Genomic DNA, 24,236 nt, shown 5'->3' with positions numbered 1-24,236 from the left:
GGAACAATTGACAGGAATGGGGGAAAGAAATACAGTAGAAGAAGAATGGGTAGCTCTGAGGGATGAAGTAGTGAAGGCAGCAGACGATCAAGTAGGTAAAAAGACGAGGGCTAATAGAAATCCTTGGGTAACAGAAGAAATATTGAATTTAATTGATGAAAGGAGAAAATACAAAAATGCAGTAAATGAAGCAGGCAAAAAGGAATACAAATGTCTCAAAAATGAGATCGACAGGAAGTGCAAAATGGCTAAGCAGGGATGGCTAGAGGACAAATGTAAGGATGTAGAGGCTTGTCTCACTACGGGTAAGATAGATACTGCCTACAGGAAAATTAAAGAGACCTTTGAAGAGAAGAGAGCCACTTGTATGAATATCAAGAGCTCAGATGGCAATCCAGTTCTATGCAAAGAAGGGAAGGCATAAAGGTGGAAGGAGTATATAGAGGGTTTATACAAGGGCGATGTACTTGAGGACAATATTATGGAAATGGAAGAGGATGTAGATGAAGATGAAATGGGAGATAAGATACTGAGTGAAGAGTTTGACAGAGCACTGAAAGACCTGAGTCGAAACAAGGCCCCGGGAGTAGACAACATTCCATTAGAACTACTGATGGCCTTGGGAGAGCCAGTCATGACAAAACTCTACCATCTGGTGAGCAAGATGTATGAGACAGGCGAAATACCCACAGACTTCAAGAAGAATATAATAATTCCAATCCCAAAGAAAGCAGGTGTTGACAGATGTGAAAATTACCGAACTATCAGTTTAATAAGTCACAGCTGCAAAATACTAAGGCGAATTCTTTACAGACTAATGGAAAAACTAGTAGAAGCGGACCTCGGGGAAGATCAGTTTGGATTCCGTAGAAATGTTGGAACACGTGAGGCAATACTAACCTTACGACTTATCTTAGAAGAAAGATTAAGAAAAGGCAAACCTACGTTTCTAGCATTTGTAGACTTAGAGAAAGCTTTTGACAACGTTAACTGGAATACTCTCTTTCAGATTCTGAAGGTGGCAGGGGTAAAATATAGGGAGCGAAAGGCTATTTACAATTTGTACAGAAAGCAGATGGCAGTTATAAGAGTCGAGGGGCATGAAAGGGAAGCAGTGCTTAGGAAAGGAGTGAGACAGGGTTGTAGCCTCTCCCCAATGTTATTCAATCTGTATATTGAGCAAACAGTAAAGGAAACAAAAGAAAAATTTGGAGTAGGTATTAAAATTCATGGAGAAGAAGTAAAAACTTTGAGGTTCGCCGATGACATTGTAATTGTGTCAGAAACAGCAAATGACTTGGAAGAGCAGTTGAACGGAATGGACAGTGTCTTGAAAGGAGGATATAAGATGAACATCAACAAAAGCAAAATGAGGATAATGGAATGTAGTCAAATTAAATCAGGTGATGCTGAGGGGATTGGATTAGGAAATGAGACACTTAATGGAGTAAAGGAGTTTTGCTATTTAGGGAGTAAAATAACTGATGATGGTCGAAGTAGAGAGGATATAAAATGTAGACTGGCAATGGCAAGGAAATTGTTTCTGAAGAAGAGAAATTTGTTAACATCGAGTATAGATTTAAGTGTCAGGAAGTCGTTTCTGAAAGTATTTGTATGGGGTGTAGCCATGTATGGAAGTGAAACATGGACGATAACCAGTTTGGACAAGAAGAGAATAGAAGCTTTCGAAATGTGGTGCTACAGAAGAATGCTGAAGATAAGGGTGGGTAGATCACGTAACTAATGAGGAGGTATTGAATAGGATTGGGGAGAAGAGAAGTTTGTGGCACAACTTGACTAGAAGAAGGGATCGGTTGGTAGGACATGTTTTGAGGCATCAACGGATCACAAATTTAGCATTGGAGGGCAGCGTGGAGGGTAAAAATCGTATAGGGAGACCAAGAGATCAATACACTAAGCAGATTCAGAAGGATGTAGGTTGCAGTAGGTACTGGGAGATGAAGAAGCTTGCACAGGATAGAGTAGCATGGAGAGCTGCATCAAACCAGTCTCAGGACTGAAGACCACAACAACAACAACAACAACAACAAAAATTAGTTTATTTTCCTCCCATGCCACATATGGACTTTCTGCAGAGTTATCTGCAATGTCTTCCAGGCCAAGTGTCTGTATCCTTTTCCAGGGCAGTCACCACATTCTTGAAACAAACAAGTCTCTAGCTTTATGTCACAGACTACTAATAACTTCACACACCCAACCAAGGTGTCGTATGTCACGTGCTCCAGTAAGTTCTTCAAAGTTAACACACAAAGTTCAAAATCCGCACAGTACACACATAAACATACATCTCTAGGTGGGTGTGGAACTACCCACTTAGGTCGTAGTGCATAAAAATTTGATCTTCCAATATGTGAAGTTGTGTAGTTGCTCTTATAAATTGCTAAAGTTTCTTTAATACTGTGAGACATGTACCTCTTCACTGTCACAACTTTTTGACCTTCAACTGTTACAGTTATAATGTCTTTTTTGTTGGCACTCTGGCGAGAACAGTCCCATTTATCTTCCAGATGAAATGAGTGAACTATTTGAACTAGAGCTGCTGCTACAGGATGACCATAATAGGGATCTGGTCTTCCAAAGACTCCTTTTACAGACCTCACATTTCTTGAATTGTCTGCCATTTACTTTGATACTGATGGAACATAGTTCAAATTTGTTTTCTTTGAAAATGTATCTGGAATAATAGTTAAAACTTGCACCTTTTCACTGTAGGATGCACAATATTCAACAGCTGAATTGATATTTGTGAAAAATTCTTGGCAAGAGGTGCAAGAATGCTTTGGTTCTTTTTCTTCTGAAGATGTAATTTCTACTTTGAAGAGTGTGATCAGTTTTGCTGTAGTGTATTCATCCACAGCTTTAGTACACTGCTGGCCACCGTAAATGCAACACCAAGAAAGACAAGAGGTAGCACAACAAAATTTATTTTGTAGATAACATGTTGACCAAGTATCAAATGATTACGTTTACAGACGTCTGTGACATGTGGTTCCTGCCAGAATCAGTAGCCAGAGTAGCCGCCATTGTTGGAGATCACCGCTGCCACACGTCTCGGCATTGAGTCAAAGAGACGTTGGATGTGTTCCTGGGGTACAGCAGCCCAAGCAGCTTCCACACGTTGCCAAAGATCATCTGGTGTGGCAGCTGGGGATGTAATCTGGGTCACTCGTTGAGCAACCATGGACCACATGTTTTCTATCGGCGAAAGATCCGGAGAGCGAGCCGGCCAGGGAAGCAATTCAATCTGGTTATTGACAAAGAACCTTTGGACTATGCGTGCCACGTGTGGTCGCGCATTATCCTGTTGAAATATGGCTGTGGCCGAGCCCTGAAGGTAAGGAAGGACAACTGGCTCCAGCACCTCGGATATGTAGCGCCGGCTATTTAAAGTACCGGCAATGCGTACTAGAGGCGTGCGAAAGTAATATCCAATATCGCCCCATACCATAATACCCGGTGCAAGACCAGTGTGGTGGTGCATAATGCAGCTGTCCAGCATCCTCTCTCCACGGTGTCTCCACACTCGAATCCGACCATAGTGGTGCTGCAGACAGAAGCGTGCCTCGTCAGTAAAGACAACGTCATTCCATTCTGCCGTCCACATCCGTCTGTCATCACACCATTGGCGACGGAGACATCTGTGGTTCTGCGTCAATGGTAGACGAAGCAATGGACGTCTTGCGGACAGACCACTCTGCTATAAACGGCGTCGAATGGTACGCGCAGACACTGGATGATGCGTTACAGACGCAATGTGCTGTGCTATGGTTCGGGATGTCACTGAGCGATCCGTCACTGCCATGCGCACAATTTGCCTATCAGCACGTGCAGTGGTGCACCGAGGTGAATGCGATCGACCACGTCGGTCCGTCGTACCCTCCTGCATCCAACGGTCACATACCCGCATTACAGTTGTTTGGTTTCGTCCAACACGACTAGCGATTTCTCTGTATGATAATCCACAATCTCGGTAAGCCACTATCCTTCCTCTGTCGAACTCGGATACTTGATCAAACGATGTTCGCTGTTGTCTACGAGGCATAACTGATCGTCTTGTGAAACAACCACAAGGTAAACACACGTGCCGAATGTACACTCGTCGAAATCGCCAAGCCTTAAATGGCGCTATGAGGTGGCGCCACAGGCGCGCGTGATGTGCGTCTGCGCTGAAATTCTAATCAGTTGCATATCTCATCGCTGCAAACACATGGTGTAAATTTCACGTGATTCGGATGCTTCCTTCAGGGTGTTGCATTTACGGTGGCCAGCAGTGTAATTTCTCTGTGCTTTCTTGATTCATAGAGCTTATGACTCGACTTCACTGACCACGGTTTCTTAACAGGACTAACCTAGTTGACTGATTCAGGGTATTTAATTCTTCCTCTATTGATGCAAAATCTGCATCATCCGCACCACGGGAAGCTTCACCTTGTTCAGATACTATAACTGTTGTTATTCTGTCAAAATATTTAGAACACAAGAAGTCGTCACTGGAAACATCTTCACTTTGAAACTGAGTCTTCAAATGAAAACACTTATTCCCAACCTGAAAAAGTCTGTGTTTTTGTCTTATATAGCACTCTCTTATGGATATGCAAATAGTCAGCACACTTCACTCTCCTGTGGCCCCAGTCAGAAGACATGTCAAACAGTCCTTTCCATAAAACACAGTGCAACTGTGTCGACTGGCAAATTCCTCATGAAAACACAGAGCTCAATGGATAGTCTCAGATTTCTTACAAGCCTCTTCAGTAAACAAATTAGCACTGAACAACTACGATACAGAAACCTGCAATGAACCATGACAAAGAAACTGACAAGAAACTACAACAAAATGAAAGAAATATCTGCAACAGTGAAAGTGAAAAGAAATAATTGCAACAAAGAAAGTGATAAGAAATAACTGCAACAAAGACAACAGAAATAAACATTGTAACAAAGAAATTAGTAAGAAACAACTTCAGTGAAGAAATAAATTTACCCTTGAAAGTTAAAAAAATAATTGTTTAAAATAAAACCTGTCCAACTTAAAAGTGGAAGTTCTCCTTTACAGAGAATATAGTACTACATGGTACTAATCAACAGAAAAAAACTAACTTTTCTGGATTGGCACTCCTGAAAAAAAAAAAAAAAAAAAAAAAAAAAAAAAAAATTCTCTAAATTATAAAAAAAATTCAAAAGGCAACAGTAAAAGAACTTTGACAGATATGTCCAAATGGAGGATACCATTTTAATCATAAAGCAATTATATTTCAAATAAAAAAACTCTAACAAAATGTCTAGAACTGTTAAAGAAAGACAGCATTTTAAAAAAAATTCTGAAATTCGCATCTTCAAAATGGTCTTTGGAGACCTGTATCTCGGGGCAGGAATTTGTTTGGAGAAAACAAAAAATTGTGTGTTTCTCACTTACTCCTGAATTTTAACATATGTTAAATTAAATAACATCCAAGACTGTGAAGGTAACCTCCCCCCTCCTGAAGTGATACAGATTATGCCAGTTATGGAATAAACTCCTGGAGCAAATCCCAGCATAAAAATAATTATTTATCATGCAGGAGGTCACCAGAATTAGGTGTATAGCACCCCCACCACTAGAAGGAAATTATACCTACACTGTGGCAGAAGAATTTGTCCAGTTTAGAAAGGATTAAAATACATCAGCACCAAAATCTTTAACGCATTTCCAAGTAAAATTAAGTCCCTACGAAACAATAAATTATTCAAGAGTAAATTAAAAAAGCTTTTGTTTGAAAACACTGTTTTCTGTAAATGAGTCTCTTTTTAACAAGAACAAATAGGTCATTTCTCACACACTTCTATTTGTTGTTCCTGCACCAATTTTACATTTTATTGTAAACATCACAACTTAAATGAGAATATTAAGTACCACAAAAAATAATGGAAATAACATACAGAAAGAATAGATAATGAATGTATTCCAAAACAGCTGCTACAGTACATCGCTAAAGGGAGGAGTAACATTGGTAGACCTACGAGAAGATGGATGGATCAAAAAAGTCACAGACCAATTGATCTAACACTTGACCAAGAAGAAGATTGAAGAAGAAGATTTCAAACATTTTGTTTATATCTTACAACACATAATACCATTCTTTTCTACTAGTTTAATCAACATGAATCTCTATGTAAACCCTTAATTATAGTCTGCAAATCATAGTTAGATCCCTTCTTATCTATAAGTGAAATGATAAACAATTTGTATGCAAATGATATAAATGTAAATTGATGTAACTGGGCGGATAAAAAAATCTCCTGTTCCGTAAATGACATGCATGTAATAAAATACATGTTTTGGCTTGTTCCACATCCTTGCATCTGCATACACTTATGAGTCTGTGGAATTTGCATCACAAATAAAGAATTTAAGGCATGCAAGCAAATGACACATTACATCACAGTATTTCCCACACACAAACCCTTAACTATTTCACCTCATTTCTCTGAATTTCTAAATATCCTGGCACCCCAAACAATGAATTATCTGCCACTGCTGCCAACCTAATTCTGTAATCATTAACACCTTTAATGATTTTAACACACAATGGTCAAGCTGATCTATAAGGCAACTGTGCATCCATATTCAAGGTAGGGCTACACAAAAGCCTTGCAGTACTTCACCATACAAGTTTGGTCTGGTCTCATGAAGTGTAATTGAGTCATGTTCATATGTATTCAATGAGTTTTTGCTTGTAACCCGTAATTCATCAGGTGTGACTATCGTTATATAGACCCACAAACTGAAAGAAGTTTTAAAATTGAAAACAGTATTTCCACATTTCGAGTGAAAGTAAGTTAAAAAGGTAAAAGATAACAACAATGGAAATTCCTGGACATAATAATATGCAAAATAAAGGAAAGGCAGCCCCTATATCTGACTGCTTGGTAGTACATAGAAACACACAATAGAAGACAGTATTTACACACTAGGCAAAGGTAATAGGAATTGTTAAACAGATTTCAGTGAGAAAAATTTACAACTTTTGCTACTTGCCACTAATCAAATCATATTATCAGTTGCAAGTGCTGAGAGTTGTTGTAAGCCTGGAGAAGGAATAAAATATAGCAGTTACCCACAAACAAGAAACATAAGAGGGATAGACTGAACTGCGGATGTAATGCCATTAATGGCTGCAGCAAATATTGTTATGCTTGAAATACATCTGTAAAAGATATCATTCTCTTTCTCACATCTCTGCAAAAAAGTATCACACACCAATATAAGCACACAAAAGACTTTCTGAAGATGAATACAGGTGCAAACAACCCCATTTGCAGAGACTTCTAAACTACAAATAGTGTTGTAGGTGCTCTCAAGAAAGCTACACCTAAAGGATGTTGTCAGTTGTATTTTAGCCTCCAGTAGCACAAGGTAGCGAAGAACTTTATATTGAAAACAGTCATGCAGATTTCTTTTTTGTAGTATTCTGTAACAAGCTTTATTGGAATCAATCACTGCTTCCAGAACCTCCTACCATAAGGAGAAAAGGTATTTCTGTTCCGAAGTGTTGGAATGCTGGTGGTGATCAAAGTAAAGTACCCTGCCATATACAGTATAGCCGATGTCTTTGCAGTGAAATTGTGTCGACAAACACCTACTACAGTAAAGCATTATAGGTGACCTGGATTGCTTGCAAAAAATTGTCTATATGGCTTTCCCATATCTTTGTAGAGCCAGTGAGCCATGAGTCCAGAAATACTTCCAATGACCTCTTTCTGCCCCTCTGATTATTCTTGAAGCCTTTGTCCTCACAATCCTCTGCATAAGTTCAGAATTTGAACTGTTATGGAGCCTCATGACTGACCTTTGTAGCACAATAATATTAGTCACACTACCCAAGACATGCACGCTGCCCCTGAAGTTCCCTTGAAGACTCTGGGATACATGTATCAGTGATGCAGTGGATAACACTTACAGTCTGATCTACACAATCCTTGGGTACTCTCTCTGTGTTTTAAGAAACTGACATTTGTCTGCACAGCATTCATTTTGCTCAGCTGAGCATGCATCATCATGGTGAGACTCGATAGGTCACTCAAATTGACCCCAACATGCAACACACAGATGTCATCATCTGTGGTAACTGGCGTTTTATTGTCTGATGGGTTTTACTTAGCTTTCATGGCACTACTTCATTTTCCGTACTTTTCCCTTGTGACTCAATGGCACTTTTGAGGCCAACGGACGTTATTTTCAGCTGTTGCCTTCCCAATGGTGTCCCTATTTCAGAAGTTGAGGATTTACTGATCACTAGAGCTGATTTGGATTCAACTGCAATTTTTGTGTATTTGAACTAGGGCCTGTTTGTGTTTGTTGCCATATATGGAATGCTTTTATTGGTGCCAACAATGGCTATAAAAACATATGGGGCTGGAGATACTTTTACATCTTTCTTGCCTTGGGGTATCACATAAAATTATCAACTTTCAGGCTTTTTTTCTTTTATCTTCCAGGAAGAGATGAAATTTTCTGCTGCACACTGCATGTATGGGAGTCTGAGATGTATGGTGTTAACATTTAGTCTAATAAATCCAGATGTAATATAAGCTGACAATATGGAAATTTTAATGTCAATGTAAATGAAACTCTTTTCTCAAAAGTACTATCTACCTGACACATTAAATTGCGCACTTCCATTTATTTGTTTATCTAACACTGCCCCCCTAAAGCCCTGCAGTGTCACTGCATATAATATCACTGCATGTTACCACACCTTTGTTAAAGTTGAAGACATGATGCAGTTCTGTTATAACTTAGTACTTTCTCCCCATTGTTTTAATTTCAAGAAATTGACAACCTTTTGCAATGTCACAGTTACAAAAATCAGTTGGCAGTTTCTTAATGGATCTTAGGGACTTGGACTATGCTTTAAGGCCCTTCCCAATATAGGAAGATAAAAAACTCTCTGAAGTACCTTCCTTTCAGTTAGTTATTACAAATAAAAATCTGATGTGCTAAGCATGCCATGTTATGATGTGTCAGTTTAATTCTGAAGACACGTGAATAGGACAGCACTGTCTTCAATGACTTTGTTGAATGAGTCATCTCCAGTGTTCTGTTACGTGTTCTTTTTAAGCATACAATGAGAGTCTACAGAGTTTGCAGACTTTCTAAACTGCTACCCCCACCTTGCTGCTTCATGTTGCACTGAACCAAATGAAAGTCTATATTCATGCATGAAAGTGCATCCACTGATATACAAATGGTGTTGAGAGAAGCTGAAGCATTCACTCACAGGTATGCTTCAAAGCAAGGAAGACATCTGGAACTGTGCTCTCCACAACTCCTGCAGTGTGCCTACAAAAATGATTTCGAGAAAAATGAAGGCAGAATACAGCAAATTGATGCAAAGGACACAAGAGTGTTTTAACTAAACATTAACAATGTAGTAAAAGACAGATTGCTACTTACTGTAAAGGAGACATCAGTTGCAGACAGGCACAATTAAAAGACATATAAAGAGAGAGAGAGAGAGAGAGAGAGAGAGAGAGAGAGAGAGAGAGAGAGTGTGTGTGTGTGTGTGTGTGTGTGTGTGTTTTACTGACGAAGGCTGTGGCCGAAAGCTTTTAATTGTGCCTGTCTGCAACTTTACATGTCTTCTTTGCGGTATGTAGCACTCTGTCTTTTCTTACATTGTTAATATTCCTACCTGGAGTCTCCATTGTTTAACTAAACATTATAAATTGAAGCTGGGTCTTTCTGACATAAGAAGTAGAGACTATCAAAACAAGTACAAACCCAATACAGCATTACACAAAATATGCTGTACTTCAAAGGAATGTATACCACTATAATTAAAGAAGAAAATAAAAAATCTGCTTTCACATTATCACAGTAGTGCCAAGAAGGATACATCAATGAGACCTCGAATAGAAGTGGTGTTGGTAGTGAGGATGCGTATGTACCGAAAGTATAATTTGACAGACTTTGGTTCACCATTGCCCTCGAATCATAGATTGGCTTATCACATCTTGGAAGACGTAATCGTTTTTCTCATCACGGCATCCTTTACACTAATTTCTGTTGCACAGGGTTTAGCAGTAACCAGTGACTTTCCTCACTCATCATCAATCAATTTGAAATAAGTATTCATCCTACAAAATTAGTTATTTTTGAAGAAATGTCATGCTTTCCCTCTCCTCCCGTCAGCTCAACAATTTCTTCACCCATAACAACTGGTTTCTTGTTTTCAGGTTGTTCGCTGCCAAGAGATATGCAGTGCAGAGAAACTAACTTCCTTTTAGCAATCAACAACATGACTCCCTTATCTCTGTGCGCACTGCAGTGTCTACATAAGTGCACTTTGTGGCATGTCAAACCACTCACGGCTTTCCTATTCACTTTAGCATGTGCTTTATTGTGTGGTTTAAGGAACATGTGAATGGGCACTTACTGCCCAACAATGAATGTCTTCTCATTCTCACAAGAAGCTACAACAATTAAATTTAGACTTAGATGGAGTTCTGCATGCCTGAGCAAGTCTAATTCAACTTAAATGTAGCAAGTGCTACAGAGGTATCTTGTTAATATCGGTTTCATCTCAACAATCATCCAGACCATTAGTATGTAGTCCAAATGGATATTTTGGGCTTTTTAGAAATGTTTGCGCCATCCACACAATTAGGCCACGGTCTGTGTGACACACAATGTTCCATCATTTCACTGAACAGTGGTAAGTAAAGCACATCCAAAATTAGCAGAAACAAAAGACTGGCAATGCTGACCATGTCCCAGCTTGGAAACCCCAAGTTGTCTAAATTCAAATTCAGTCAACAGTGACCAAAGTCCCTGAAGTATTATTTACATATATGTGATGTCTCAAAACCTATACAATGAACTTTACACATCCTCCTGAGTTTGCCTTAAAAGTTTGCACTCACTGTACTATAGTTGATATACAAGTTTATACTTACCAATTGTTTTCAACAATATGGAATCACATCTTTGTTATAATATGAAATCACATTTTTGTTATTAATTGTGTGATTATTATCTGAACATGCATAAGGCAAGTCACAAGTTGTGTAAACCTAACATGTACAAATGCAGGTACTATGAAGAGCAAAGTAAGTCTCTACTGTGGACAAATTGTAACATGTAATCAATTAATCAAAGCAATCAGTTCTATTAATCGTACTCAAATACGTAAAATTGGAAGATAGTAATAGAGAGTGATTACAAGCATACCTCCTACTTTTGTAACACTTTTTTTTTAGACAAGGATAAAAACAAACTGAAAAACTGTACAAAAGCAGATGTTATGAAAGAGACACACACAAAGCATATGAGAGAAACAGAGAGGCATATAGCAGTGAAGAGTGAACTTCTGGAATATTTATATGTTAAAAGCATTTCACAGATGAGTCATGGGTGCAAGCAAAACCTACAATAGAGAAACACAGAAGGAAGGAAATTAATGACTACACATAAATGAAAAGTTAACCAGATAACTGGTTAATGCACTATGCCTTGACTTACCACTGCAACTTCCCCACTCATCACTGCTCAGACAAACTAAGCTGCCAAGTTAACAATTTTCATTATGATACACCCTCCTCCCTCCTCTCCAGTGAAACACATTTATACAACCTGGAAGCCACAAACCAGCAGCTTAAAATTCCCTGACAGATCTCATATCTTTCTCTTACACGTGTTAAAGGTCACGTTATTTTGCTATATACACTTAAAATCACAGAAACTGTTTAATTCTTTAGAAAACAGTTCTACCACACTAGTGAGTGAATGAGTCAGTCGTAAGAATCTCAATTCCCCACTGAATCCTACAGAAAGCAGACATATTATCCCTTCTAATTTATATGCCAAATTAGAAACGCCCCTGACTTTTTTTGCTTCTCTCCCTATTTTTATTTTGAGAGATACAGTAAGAAATTTGAAAATTTTCAACATGATACTACTGCAGTTATGTAGCAGTATTCTGCCAACGCATTACACTCAAGAGAGTTTTAACACTGCCCAAATTAAACAGGAGTTTTAAATTTAATATCAATATCGCTTCTCTAGTCTACTCTACTTCAGTACCGCCTATTGTTCCTCATAGATCTGGCATACCTACCCAAAATAAGATAAAGAAACATAAAAGCTGATATTATTTTTCCCCTTTCTTCATTTTTTATCAAGTACTCAATATTCATTCATGTCTCAACAAAGCAGAATGATACTTGCCATGTCAGCCGATCCTTAATGATAAGCTGATCTATGTGTGCTATGTTGATTGTCTTTACTAAGTATAATAATAAGTATAACGTAACTACTGACTGTGTATGTAACTGACAACAGGCTGAGTGAGACCGTGCCGCGACAGTGTCATCAGGACTTCTGCCGCGCTCTTGCGCCACATTACATTATGCGGAGGACACCAGCTAGTTATGGCAGAGAACAGAAGTGTGAGATCGTCCTTGCGAGCAAGTTCCTCTGCAGGCGCCGTGTGGCTACAGAGCCTCACAAGTACCTGCAACAAAAGTAGAGTACAGAAGAATGCTAGAAAACTACAAATCTGAACAATAATTAGAACAATATTAACTGCAATATTAAAGTTTTATCAGCTAATAAAGTAAGTCAAATGAAAACTGAGCAACTGGGAAGAAGTATCGTCTTCTTCCCCAGGCAGGGAATGTGTGCATCCTCATTGCCTGCATGCAACATTATTCACATGAAAGTCAGTGAAAATTCTCTAAATGTTTGCGAATCTTGTTGAGGTGGGAAATCTAGAATTCACCAAGTGGGATGTGAGAAACTGCCTAAAATCCACATGCAGGATTACTTACTCCGCCAGGTGGATTTGATCTGGGGCCAGCACACCTTCCCATCCTGGAAGTCGTGCTTAAATACACACAGCTATCCAGGTGAGCAATTGGGAAGAAATACAATCAACAATTTATTGACACCAAAGTTATCTATGTTTTCAAACATTTACCCCTCTTAGAGAGAGAATAATTGAACTACTACTTTTGTAAATCGTTAAGATGCTGACAGAATAATATGTCTCATTGGATCCCAATATTGACGTTGATCATATACCAAAAATGAGAAGTGATGAGCAATGCATTAAAATTAAGAAGCAGTGCCACCACCCCAAACCAGAGGGCACTGCCCCCCCCGCCGCCCACCACGTACACGCACGCACGCACACGCACACACACACGCACACGCACACGTGCATGTGCCCTTACATTGTGTAGGGATACAGGTGTGTGTGTGTGTGTGTGTGTGTGTGTGTGTGTGTGTGTGTGTGTGTGGGCGCGCGCGCGCGCGCGTGCGCCCGAGAAGCTCTCCATGCTACTATATCCTGTGCAAGCTGCTTCATCTCCCAGTACCTACTGCAGACTACGTTCTTCTGAATCTGCTTAGTGTATTCATCTCTTGGCCTCCCTCTACGATTTTTACCCTCCACGCTGCCCTCCAGTACTAAATTGGTGATCCCTTGATGCCTCAGAAATGCTTCTGCTATTCACAAATAAAGAAACGCGTGCGGGTGGGGGGGGGGGGGGCACACCAAACTCCCATGAGATTTACTGTAGACAACACACCCTTGTTTGAAATAAACAGTTGCATCCATTCAGTAAAGCCAAGACAGAGAAACAATGTATGTATGGAGAGCAGATCTTTGTTCACTGTTCAGTAAATGTTTGTTACTTGGAATTATCAACATGTCTCTACAACAGCTGGAATCAGGCAGTGACAACCACATATTTTCAAGACAAAAGTGACATAATTATTTATATGCCTTGAAACAATACATCTGGAGATACTGACCAGTGTAAGTAATTTGTCAAAGGTCGTTAGGGAATGACAGATGCAGAAGTTAACATCTGTGTGAACATAAAGGGAAATAAGAAAATGAAATTCCCTTAAATTATATTGTTATGTGGATACTGAATACTTTACATATAAATAATGAAATGTCAATAGGAGCACAAGCACTAAGCATATCAAGAGATTTTTTGGCATGTAAATACCTGTACAAATATCTTTTGTAACAAAATTCTTCTCTCTCTAGGAGTAAAATCACTTCCAGTTTCAGCTGTCTCTGGGTTTTCTATCTCAGGAAGATCAAAAAAGAGGTACAAGCATTTAACAAGTGTGGAAGGCACTGCTACAGACGTCATAACCTGAAAGTCATCAGAATTAATCTGAGATAACACAGTTTGTAAACCAAATACACAAACAAATGAATGTTTTGTTCAACTGAGGACTGTTTTAAATGAATATTTTTGTTCATTACCTGCACCAGTGAAGCATCACCAGCGGCTAGAAGATTAAGAGTCGAAAGCAACATCCAGCCATTACTTGACTCCTCTGAGTTTTCTATTTCAAGAAATTTCACAATGGCACAGCTAGCTGCCTCAGTCGACTGATTTGAAGCTCGACGCCTCATTTCTGACACCATGAGTCTGGATACTTGTTGACAAAATGCTAGAATGTCACGGAACTTTTCCATCATGTCAGCTGATGGACTGTTGCCAAATACCTGTAGCATAGATCATTAAAACTTATGTGACATTAAAGTAAACACCTTATCAGCAACCACTTTCAAAAAATTACATGAAACCTAGCACAATCTGGAACAAGTGTAAAATGAAATAAGTTATGCCACATATTCAAATCAAAATAAAAGCACGAGTTGAATGAAGGGCCTCCCAAATGCACTAAAATTATCAGAAACAGTACAACATGACAAAAATTATCTTACCTCAGTTTTTCGCTAAAGTACAAACAAATGGTATGACTCACTGTAATCACAGAGCAAAATTTGAGATGAGTAGAAGAAAGTCATACTTCACTCAGCTACAAAATTTATGGCACCAAAAGCTACAAAGCTGGTCAACACTTTAGGGCCAATTGTATGAGCTATTTAACATTAGGTTAAGACAGAAAATGACCTCACATCAATATTAATGTGGAAATCGTGTTGTATAAACATTAATCGTAGATCACAATGCCACGAAGTCGGATCATATTTGACTCGTGAAAATTTGTAGTGCATAGTCAGATTCAGCTCTAATCGTCAGTTTATAGTGTAGCTGCACTATGATTCATTGCTTTTCTTTTTAGCAGATATAAATTGAAATAATAAAAAAATTGTTATTAATATTAAAAATGGCAACTAAATATGTAATTATGCTATTCTCACACTGCTGATGCTCAAAATATTTTTTTTTAAATGTGGAAGGTTGGGTCAAGAAAATTACTGGCTACCAAGTGTACTTAATGATCAGTCTCATAACAGTTCTTGGAAGATGACTCATAATTTATATGATTAGTTCAATGGCATTTTATACACACTCAGCAGAGAGTAAGAAAGGAAAATTTGAAATATTTGCAGTGAACAATTAAGTATGGAAATTCTGAAAGCAGCTGATAGTGTTTCAACATCATGTATGTACATTCCCTTTCAGATTGAGAAGCAGTAACTATGCAATTCGTATCAATTTTTAACTACCAAACATGTACTTAATCTACTATGACAATTCCAAGTGTGTTGCTAAATAGGACATAACCAAGAATTTTGAAACAAACTAACAACATACTAGTGTTTCACTCGTTTTTGTGGCTCAGGGGTTGTGTTGTGGACTTAGGTATTGAAAATCACATGTTCGAACCCATGTCAATTATTGACCTTTTTTTTCCATTTGTTACTACTATCTCTACTTTACTGGTCATAGAGATATTTATAACGACATTAACAAGACATTCCACACCACTGAGACCATGCCATATCATACTCTCCTTTTTCAGGGCATTCTGGGCCACTGCTGAGCAAAATTCTGTGTGAGACCACACTATGCGAAGTGAATTACCTTGTTTCCTTTTGTTTACTTTACAAATATCTGATCAATCAAAGGTGTCACTGAGGATGACGTGACATGACCCAACGAGCTCCCGACATGTTCCATGAAAGGGTGAACCCATTCTTGGAGTTAAATAACATTTAAGCTGATGTTTTGTTTGGAGAAAAGTACTGTAGAGTAGTTGGAACTAAGGCTCAGGGACTATCTGATGAAACAAACCAAAAGAAACCAACCACTGACTGCAATGAGCATGCTGCTGTTAATCTTAAGATTTTACGCCACAGGAACCTTTCAAATAGTGGCTGGTTATCTGTTTAAAGGATACATAGCAACAGCTTGCAGAGCTATCCATAAGGTATCGGCCTTATTTGAGAATTAAAGTTAACAGCAACTTGCCTTTACCTTGTTGACCATAGTGACTTTATCTGGTCTCTCTCTTTTTTTACTCGAATTGAGAGAGGTTTGACAATCACTCCTTTTTCTGTTTACTTGCTCCCACGGTTATAGCACGACACCTTCAATAATGAATGTTGCTTATCGACAATGTACAATAAATATCTGCGGATGACGCACAATAATCATGTTGATAGCCAATTTTAGCCATGTTGCCAAGCATGTTACGTGCTACCTAAGATCAAACTGAATCTGCTTCGGTGGACCCAAGTTTAGCATTATACAATAGAGCCGACTTCTGAACATAGTTCAATTTCTGATCTAATGTCAAATTTGATCTCCAGTCAGTGATGTTTATAAGATCACCACCACATTTCATGTTTAAATGATTCATAGACTACGCTAATATACAATATAAAAGTAATTACAGTAATACTTTTCTTTGGATAACTTACCTTGCAAAACAGTGGCAACATATTATACAGCTTATCATCACGTTCTTTTTCAGTCAGTGGGTGTGAGGGATGAGTATATTCAGAGAATAACTTCTTAAGGTGCATTAATCCCAGAGCTGTATGCTGAGGGTTAGAGTTAGCTTCATCTTGTGACATGGAGGGGAGGGTCCCTCCCCGAAACTTCCGCATTATGTTCATTCTGCTGTCCTGCAATTTCACACAAAATTTTCAATATAGTCCAAGTTTTGTAACAACAGCAACAGCAGCAACAACCACAACAATAATGGACCATTACCTAACAAATGACTACATAAAATTCCTGTCAAATTAAATACACATTTGACAATACCGAAAACGGCTACAAATTATATAAATAATAATTTCAGTTAAAAGACAGTATATATCAGCAGTGTCAGCTTCTAAGTAGTGCAAAAATTACTTCCTTGCATCTCTGTAATGAGTATAAAAACTCACAAAAAGCAGGTGGTTCAATATGCAGACCATGTGTACCTTGTTGAATTCTTTGAGCTACTCATTTTAACACGGCAACAAATCCTTGTGCCACACGGCCTGGTAAACAGCACAAAGTCAGTCTCTTACCATGATTTTGGTTTTTGTTTGGACTGTGTTTTGAACACTTTGAATTACTATTTGCAACTGCCTCAACAGAATCAGAGTAGTCCATTCAGCATCACATACTGTTCCAGACTGCACACTATGAACATATCAGCTACACAAATAAGTCAAAACACAATCAAAGAAAACAACAGCAATTGAAGATTTCCGCTGTTAGATGCAATAGTAGAGTGTCTGCAGCTTGTAATGCCCTAAATTCATGGCATTCTAGATTCAAATGTAACATAAATGCAGACACGTCAATCGTTGTTTTGTTGTGGTCATCAGTCCCGAGACTGGTTTGATGCAGCTCTCCATGCTACTCTATCCTGTGCAAGCTTCTTCATCTCCCAGTACCAACTGCAGCCTACATCCTTCTGAATCTGCTTAGTGTATTCATCTCTTGGTCTCCCTCTACGATTTTTACCCTCCACGCTGCCCTCCAGTACTAAATTGGTGATCCCTTGATACCTCAGAACATGTCCTACCAACCGATCACTTCTTCTAGTTGAGTTGTGCCACAAACTCCTCTTCTCCCGAATTCTGTTCAGTACCTCCTCATTAGTTATGTGATCTATCCATCTAATCTTCAGCATTCTTCTGTAGCACCACATTTCGAAAGCTTCTTGTCTAAACTATTTATCGTCCATGTTTCACTTCCATACATGGCTACATTCCATACAAATACTTTCAGAAACAACTTCCTGACACTTAAATCCATACTCGATGTTAACAAATTTCTCTTCTTCAGAAACGCTTTCCTTGCCATTGCCAGTCTACATTTTATATCCTCTCTACTTCGACCATCATCAGTTATTTTGCTCCCCAAATAGCAAAACTCCTTTACTACTTTAAGTGTCTCATTTCCTAATATAATTCCCTCAGCATCACCCGACTTCATTCGACTACAATCCATTATCCTCGTTTTGTTTTTGTTAATGTTCATCTTGTACCCTCCTTTCAAGACACTGTCCATTCCGTTCAACTGCTCTTCCAAGTCCTTTGCTGTCTCTGACACAATTACAATGTCATCAGCGAACCTCAAGTTTTTATTTCTTCACCATGGATTTTAATACCTACTCCGAACTTTTCTTTTGTTTCCTTTACTGCTTGCTCAATATACAGATTGAATAGCATCGGGGAGAGGCTACAACCCTGTCTCACTCCCTTCTCAACCACTGCTTCCCTTTCATGTCCCTCGACTCTTATGACTGCCATCTGGTTTCTGTACAAATTGTAAATAGCCTTTCACTCCCTGTATTTTACCCCTGCCACATTCAGAATTTGAAAGAGAGTATTCCAGTCAACATTGTCAAAAGCTTTCTCTAAGTCTACAAATGCTAGAAACGTAGGTTTGCCTTGTCTTAATCTTTCTTCTAAGATAAGTCGTAGGGTCAGTATTGCCTCACGTGTTCCAACATTCCTATGGGATCCAAACTGATCTTCCCCGAGGTTGGCTTCTACTAGTTTTTCCATTCGTCTGTAAAGAATTCGCATTAGTATTTTACAGCTGTGACTTATTAAACTGATAGTTCGGAAATTTTCACATCTGTCAACACCTGCTTGTCTGAGGGAATTTCGCCTGTCTCATACATCTTGCTCACCAGATGGTAAAGTTTTGTCAGGACAGGCTCCCTCAAGGCTGTCAGTAGTTCTAATGGAATATTGTCTACTCCCGGGGCCTTGTTTCGACTCAGATCTTTCAGTGCTCTGTCAAACTCTTCACGCAGTATCGTATCTCCCATTTCATCTTCATCTACTTCGTCTTCCATTTCCGTAACATTGTCCTCAAGAATATCGCCCCTATATAGACCCTCTATATACTCCTTCCACCTTTCTGCTTTTCCTTCTTTGCTTAGAACTGGGTTTCCATCTGAGCTCTTGATATTCATGCAAGTGGTTCTCTTTTCTCCTAAGGTCTCTTTAATCTTCCTGTAGGCAGTATCTATCTTACCCCTCGTGGGATAAGCCTCTACATCCTTATACTTGTCCTCTAGCCATCCCTGCTTAGCCATTTTGCACTTCCTGTCGATCTCATTTTTGAGACGTTTGTATTTCTTTTTGCCTGCTTCATTTACTGCATTTTTGTATTTTCTCCTTTCATCAATTAAATTCAGTATCTCTTCTGTTACCCAAGGATTTCTACTAGCCCTCGTCTTTTTACCTGCTTGATCCTCTGCTGCCTTCACTACTTCATCCCTCAAAGCTACCCATTCTTCTTCTACTGTATTTCTTTCCCCCATTCCTGTCAATTGTTCCCTTATGCTCTCCCTGAAACTCTGTACAACCTCTGGTTCTTTCAGTTTATCCAGGTCCCATCTCTTTAAATTCCCACCTAGTTGCAGTTTCTTCAGTTTCAATCTACAGTTCATAACCAATAGATTGTGGTCGGAGTCCACATCTGCCCCTAGAAATATCTTACAATTTAAAACCTGGTTCCTAAATCTCTGTCTTCCCATTATACAATCTTTCTGAAATCTTCTACTATCTCCAGGGTTCTTCCATGTATACAACATTCTTTCACGATTTTTGAACCAAGTGTTAGCTATGATTAAGTTATGCTCTGTGCAAAATTCTACCAGGCGGCTTCCTCTTTCATTTCTTAGCCCCAATCCATATTCGCCTACTACATTTCCTTCTCTCCCTTTCCCTACCGTCGAATTCCAGTCACCCATGACTATTAAATTTTAGTATCCCTTCACTACCTGAATAATTTCTTTTATCTCATAATACATTTCATCAATTTCTTCATCATCTGCAGAGCTAGTTGGCATATAAACTTGTACTACTGTAGTAGGCATGGGCTTCGTGTCTATCTAGGCCACAATAATGCGTTCACTATGCTGTTTGTAGTAGCTTACCGGCACTCCCATTTTCCTATTCCTTATTAAAGTTACTCCTCCGTACAGATAATAATTCACACAGTTTGTTTTAAGTCTGCTGAGTTGGAAAAGTTAATTACTAAGATGGCATCAATTCAAGATAAGGTGCATCTTCTGTGATATGCCAAGATTTGATCGATCACTATGGTGCAACGAAGTTTCTCAGCGTGTCTCACAAAACATCACCAAATTTTGATAGGATAAAAGTGTAACAGATAGTTTTTGGACACAGTACATCTGTGTAAAACATTTAATGTGGAAAGTGTTTTATTTCAGATAGAGGATGTCTTCAAATGATCATGCACAGTCCAAGGAAGTCAACCTGGTATACTTCACACAAATTTTAAAACCCTTACAAAACTGTGCATGATATCCTGCAATAGCATCTTTGGCTGTGCGCATTAAAAGTGCAGATCCTGCAGATGCTGCTGGCTACAGACAAGACACAGCAAAACAATTTGGTTTACAATGTGCTGAGACATATTGAGAAAAAGAATGTTATTCTGAGAAAGATTGTGTTGCCTATTACAGACACATTTCACTAACGGAAGGCGTAATGTCTGATGTAGGGTCCACAGTGTTCATGAAAACATATCTCACACAGCAACAAAATTTATGTCTGTTGTGGACTGTTTCGTAATATGATCATTGGGCCATTTTTATTCACAGAAGAAACCAAAAAAAGTGTCAAAATACATAAGTCTTTCTATTGCTTGTACAAATACAGCCACATCTTGTTTCAGCTGTATGGTGTTGATGTTCTGTTCCACCAGGCACTAGAAATGCCAGGGGATCTACCAGAAACTTCTAGGGGAAAGTGGATGGGCGATTACTATGCCACTTGAAAATTGCGTCCCTCTATTATTCTGAGGCTACAATAATGATCATGTTTACAATACTGAAGTGGCTGATCTTCAAATCACCTGGGACCAGACTGCAAATGCCATCACCACCATAAGTACGCAAATGTTACAGTGAATTTGGGTATATACTGGGCATTCTCTGTACACCCAGAAGAGCCCACATTGCAGTGCTATGGTTGTTATTGGAAAACAAACTTTACATCTCTGCAAATTCGTAAATGGGAACACATGAAAATTTTGGTTCATATCAGGAATCTGTCCTCACTATAGGTAGCAAGCTTTTAGTTTTTAAAATGAGTTATACATAGCACCAAGAATGAAACTTCATAACTTTTTCTATCACTAAGTGTGTCCTTTACCACTGACCATAGGTTGGTTGGTGAAGCATGGGCATGGATATACAAAACAGCACTGAGAAAAGCAGCACAGCATTCACCAACGGTTGCTACACTGATACTTCATGTAGTATTGTTTGATCAGCAGCACTAAAACTAATGAGCCAATATATTCTGCCATCTACTCAAGCAGGGAACCAGGAGAAAAGAGAACAAATGCCCCCCCCCCCCAACACACACACACACACACACACACACACACACACACACACACACACACACACAGGTGCATACGCTTATGTGCACTTTGTTACAACTGGTGTACTGCCCCAGTTAAATTGTACCTCAGCATAGATGAATGATATAATACTGTCACATCGAAACCACAATCTACTCCAAATCCATAGGTACGGTCATCAATGAAGTACAAAATGTAAAACTGAAAGCATGTTTATTACTGACAATAACATGCAGCCAGAACAGAACGATCTCCTGGACAGAAAATGAAGGTATATTTACAAACATCAAATAGTCCAGATCAAAAAATAAATAAATAAATAAAAATAAATAAATAAATTGCAAACATAAGACATTTCAAGAACATTCCAGAAATGATAGATATTGAATAATAAATAACTGCTGATGGGTGGTTTTGAACCAGTGACTTTCAGCCAGTAACGCTTATAACTACACCACACAGCAAGCAGCAGAGTCTGTGGTATCACTACCTGTGCTGGACAAACAGCAACCCACTGTTTCAAAAGTCCTCACTGACCTATATTTTGTCAATGGTCCCCTGTATGGCGGCACTTGTAGATCCTCATGTTCTGGTCGTTATCATTACTTTCTATTCAGTGTAATGAGCATCAAAGGTAGACCCTCCTGTTGGAGCTCAGTGACCAAGTGAGTCTTCAGTTTGCTCCTTCCCATTGTTGATCTGTACTTCTGGACTGTAATAGGGCTTCATACAGAGGACACTGACAACATCTCCATGCCTTTGTCTTCTTGACAAAGGGTCGTAGTCCTCAACTTCATATGTCACATCCGAAAAGCAATGAAGGAAAAGATACAGCACAGAGTAGCACTTTACTAACTTTTACAATAGTCAAACTTTCCGCCGGGGTATAAAAAAACCATACTAAGTTTCCCGAGCTATCTCTCATTGTCAGTGCTTATTTTTAAAGCAGTCTTGGTCTTTCTTTAGGCGTCTGCGGTCTGTATGTGAGCCAGCTGCCTTGCTTCTTTGGTCCTGGTAATGAGGAGTTTTGCATAATTATCTTGAGTATAATACAGTTGAAATGGCAGCAGCATAATGATCACCATTTCAGGCTTGCAGCTGTGGAGCAAAAAGAATGGTGTGAAGCCCATAGTGTCTTGCCGCGCTCTGTAGCATGCGTTGTATCCCTATCTTTCTGTTCAACATCAAGATACACAGACAGCATATTTGCCAAAGTTTTATTAAAGTGTTCTGTGTGGCCATTCGCCTGTGGCCATTGTCATGATGTGGGTAATGTTGCAACATGAAATTATCTCCAATTTTAGTCTCGACTGGGAAACTTTCCCATGATCAGAGATCATCACACAAGATGTGGCATGCTCCAAAATGATGTCCCCTACAAGGAACTTTGCAATTTTCGGCCTTCAGCAGCTGGCACAACTTTGCTGACAGCATAACAAGTGAGCTCATTGGAGACTATTACCCATCGATTCGAGTATATCAACTGTGGCAACCTCCACAAGAGGTCAATCTTAATTTGGTGGAATGGTGCTCTACAGGCAAGATTGGTACCAGATGCCCCAAACTTAATTGCAGCACGTGCTTCTGTCATCGGCATTGCTTAAAGTGGCTGACACAGTGTCTAATGCACTGATAGAGACGTGGCCAGTGATACTGGGGTCTCATTTGAGTAGAGTCTTCACCAAACTCTGTGGATCAGATGTCAGAACAGCACTGTGGAAATCCTTCATGACTGCTGGCTGCAGATGAGCTGGGATGACGAGTAACCATTTGCGCCCCATCACGTCACAGACCCTCTTATACCACGGTCCAGTTATTAACTGGTACCCTCTTCTAGTTGGTTCCTCATTCTCCCCCTTTTCAGCAGCAATGATGACAGATTTCGTACACACTGCTGTGTTCCGTCAAAGCATTCCTTAAGTGGCAGTCAATGTCCTTGTGTATGTTTTTGTGTACCATTACAACATCTTACTCCTGAAGCCTCAGTGCCCAGATTGCCGGTTAACCAGATGGGTCCTTCAGACTACTCAGCCAGTACAGAGAATGGTGAGTCATCACAATGATGTATGGTTTGCCAAATCAACACAGCCAGAACTTGTTCATGCCCCAAACAATTTCCAAGAATTCTTTCTCAGTTGTACAGTAATTCTTCTCAGTCTTGGACAGTACTTGACAAGTGAAAGTTATCATCTTTAGAGCACCTAACTGAATTTGTATTAGAACTACTCCTATCCCAAAGCTGCTAGTGTAGCATGAAGTTGTGCCTTGGCATTCAAATTATAAAATACTAGAACCGGAGATAATGTTAATACCTCCTTGAGGACAAGGAAAGATCTTTCTTTCGCCTCATTCCAAGAAAGTTTGGCATCTCTCTGCAGTAGTCCTCGCAAAGGATGTGGCTTGATAGAGAATTCTTTAATGAACTGCTGGTGATATGAGCACATCCCAAGAGAACTTCTCATATCACGAATGTGCCATGCAATCAGATAGTCTTTAAACGCTCTTATTTTCTCTGATCAGGGCAGACTCCATCGCCATTCACTAGGTGCTCAAGATTTATATTTCTTGGATGACAAAGAGGCACTGTTTTAGATTCTGGTGGA

The 24,236-nt window shown here is 39.2% G+C and overlaps 1 protein-coding gene across 1 annotated transcript in view; it reads right to left on the bottom strand.

Annotated features, from left to right (window-relative positions):
- The window catches only part of LOC126243507 (WD repeat and FYVE domain-containing protein 3), a 324,242-nt gene that overhangs the window by 289,006 nt on the left and 11,000 nt on the right, over positions 1-24,236 (bottom strand). The window contains exons 2-5 of the mRNA XM_049948168.1: positions 16,701-16,907; positions 14,286-14,531; positions 14,020-14,172; positions 12,320-12,512 (exon numbers count right to left, since the gene is read on the bottom strand). Coding sequence (XP_049804125.1) covers positions 12,320-12,512; positions 14,020-14,172; positions 14,286-14,531; positions 16,701-16,898 — 790 coding nt within the window. The 5' untranslated portion in view covers positions 16,899-16,907. The remainder of the gene's footprint in view (positions 1-12,319; positions 12,513-14,019; positions 14,173-14,285; positions 14,532-16,700; positions 16,908-24,236) is intronic.

Source organism: Schistocerca nitens, chromosome 1 (genome assembly GCF_023898315.1).
Source record: "Schistocerca nitens isolate TAMUIC-IGC-003100 chromosome 1, iqSchNite1.1, whole genome shotgun sequence".
NCBI classification, from domain to species: Eukaryota; Metazoa; Arthropoda; class Insecta; order Orthoptera; family Acrididae; genus Schistocerca; species Schistocerca nitens.
Note: the sequence above shows the minus strand (reverse complement) of the source record. Positions and strands in the feature narration are given on the sequence as shown.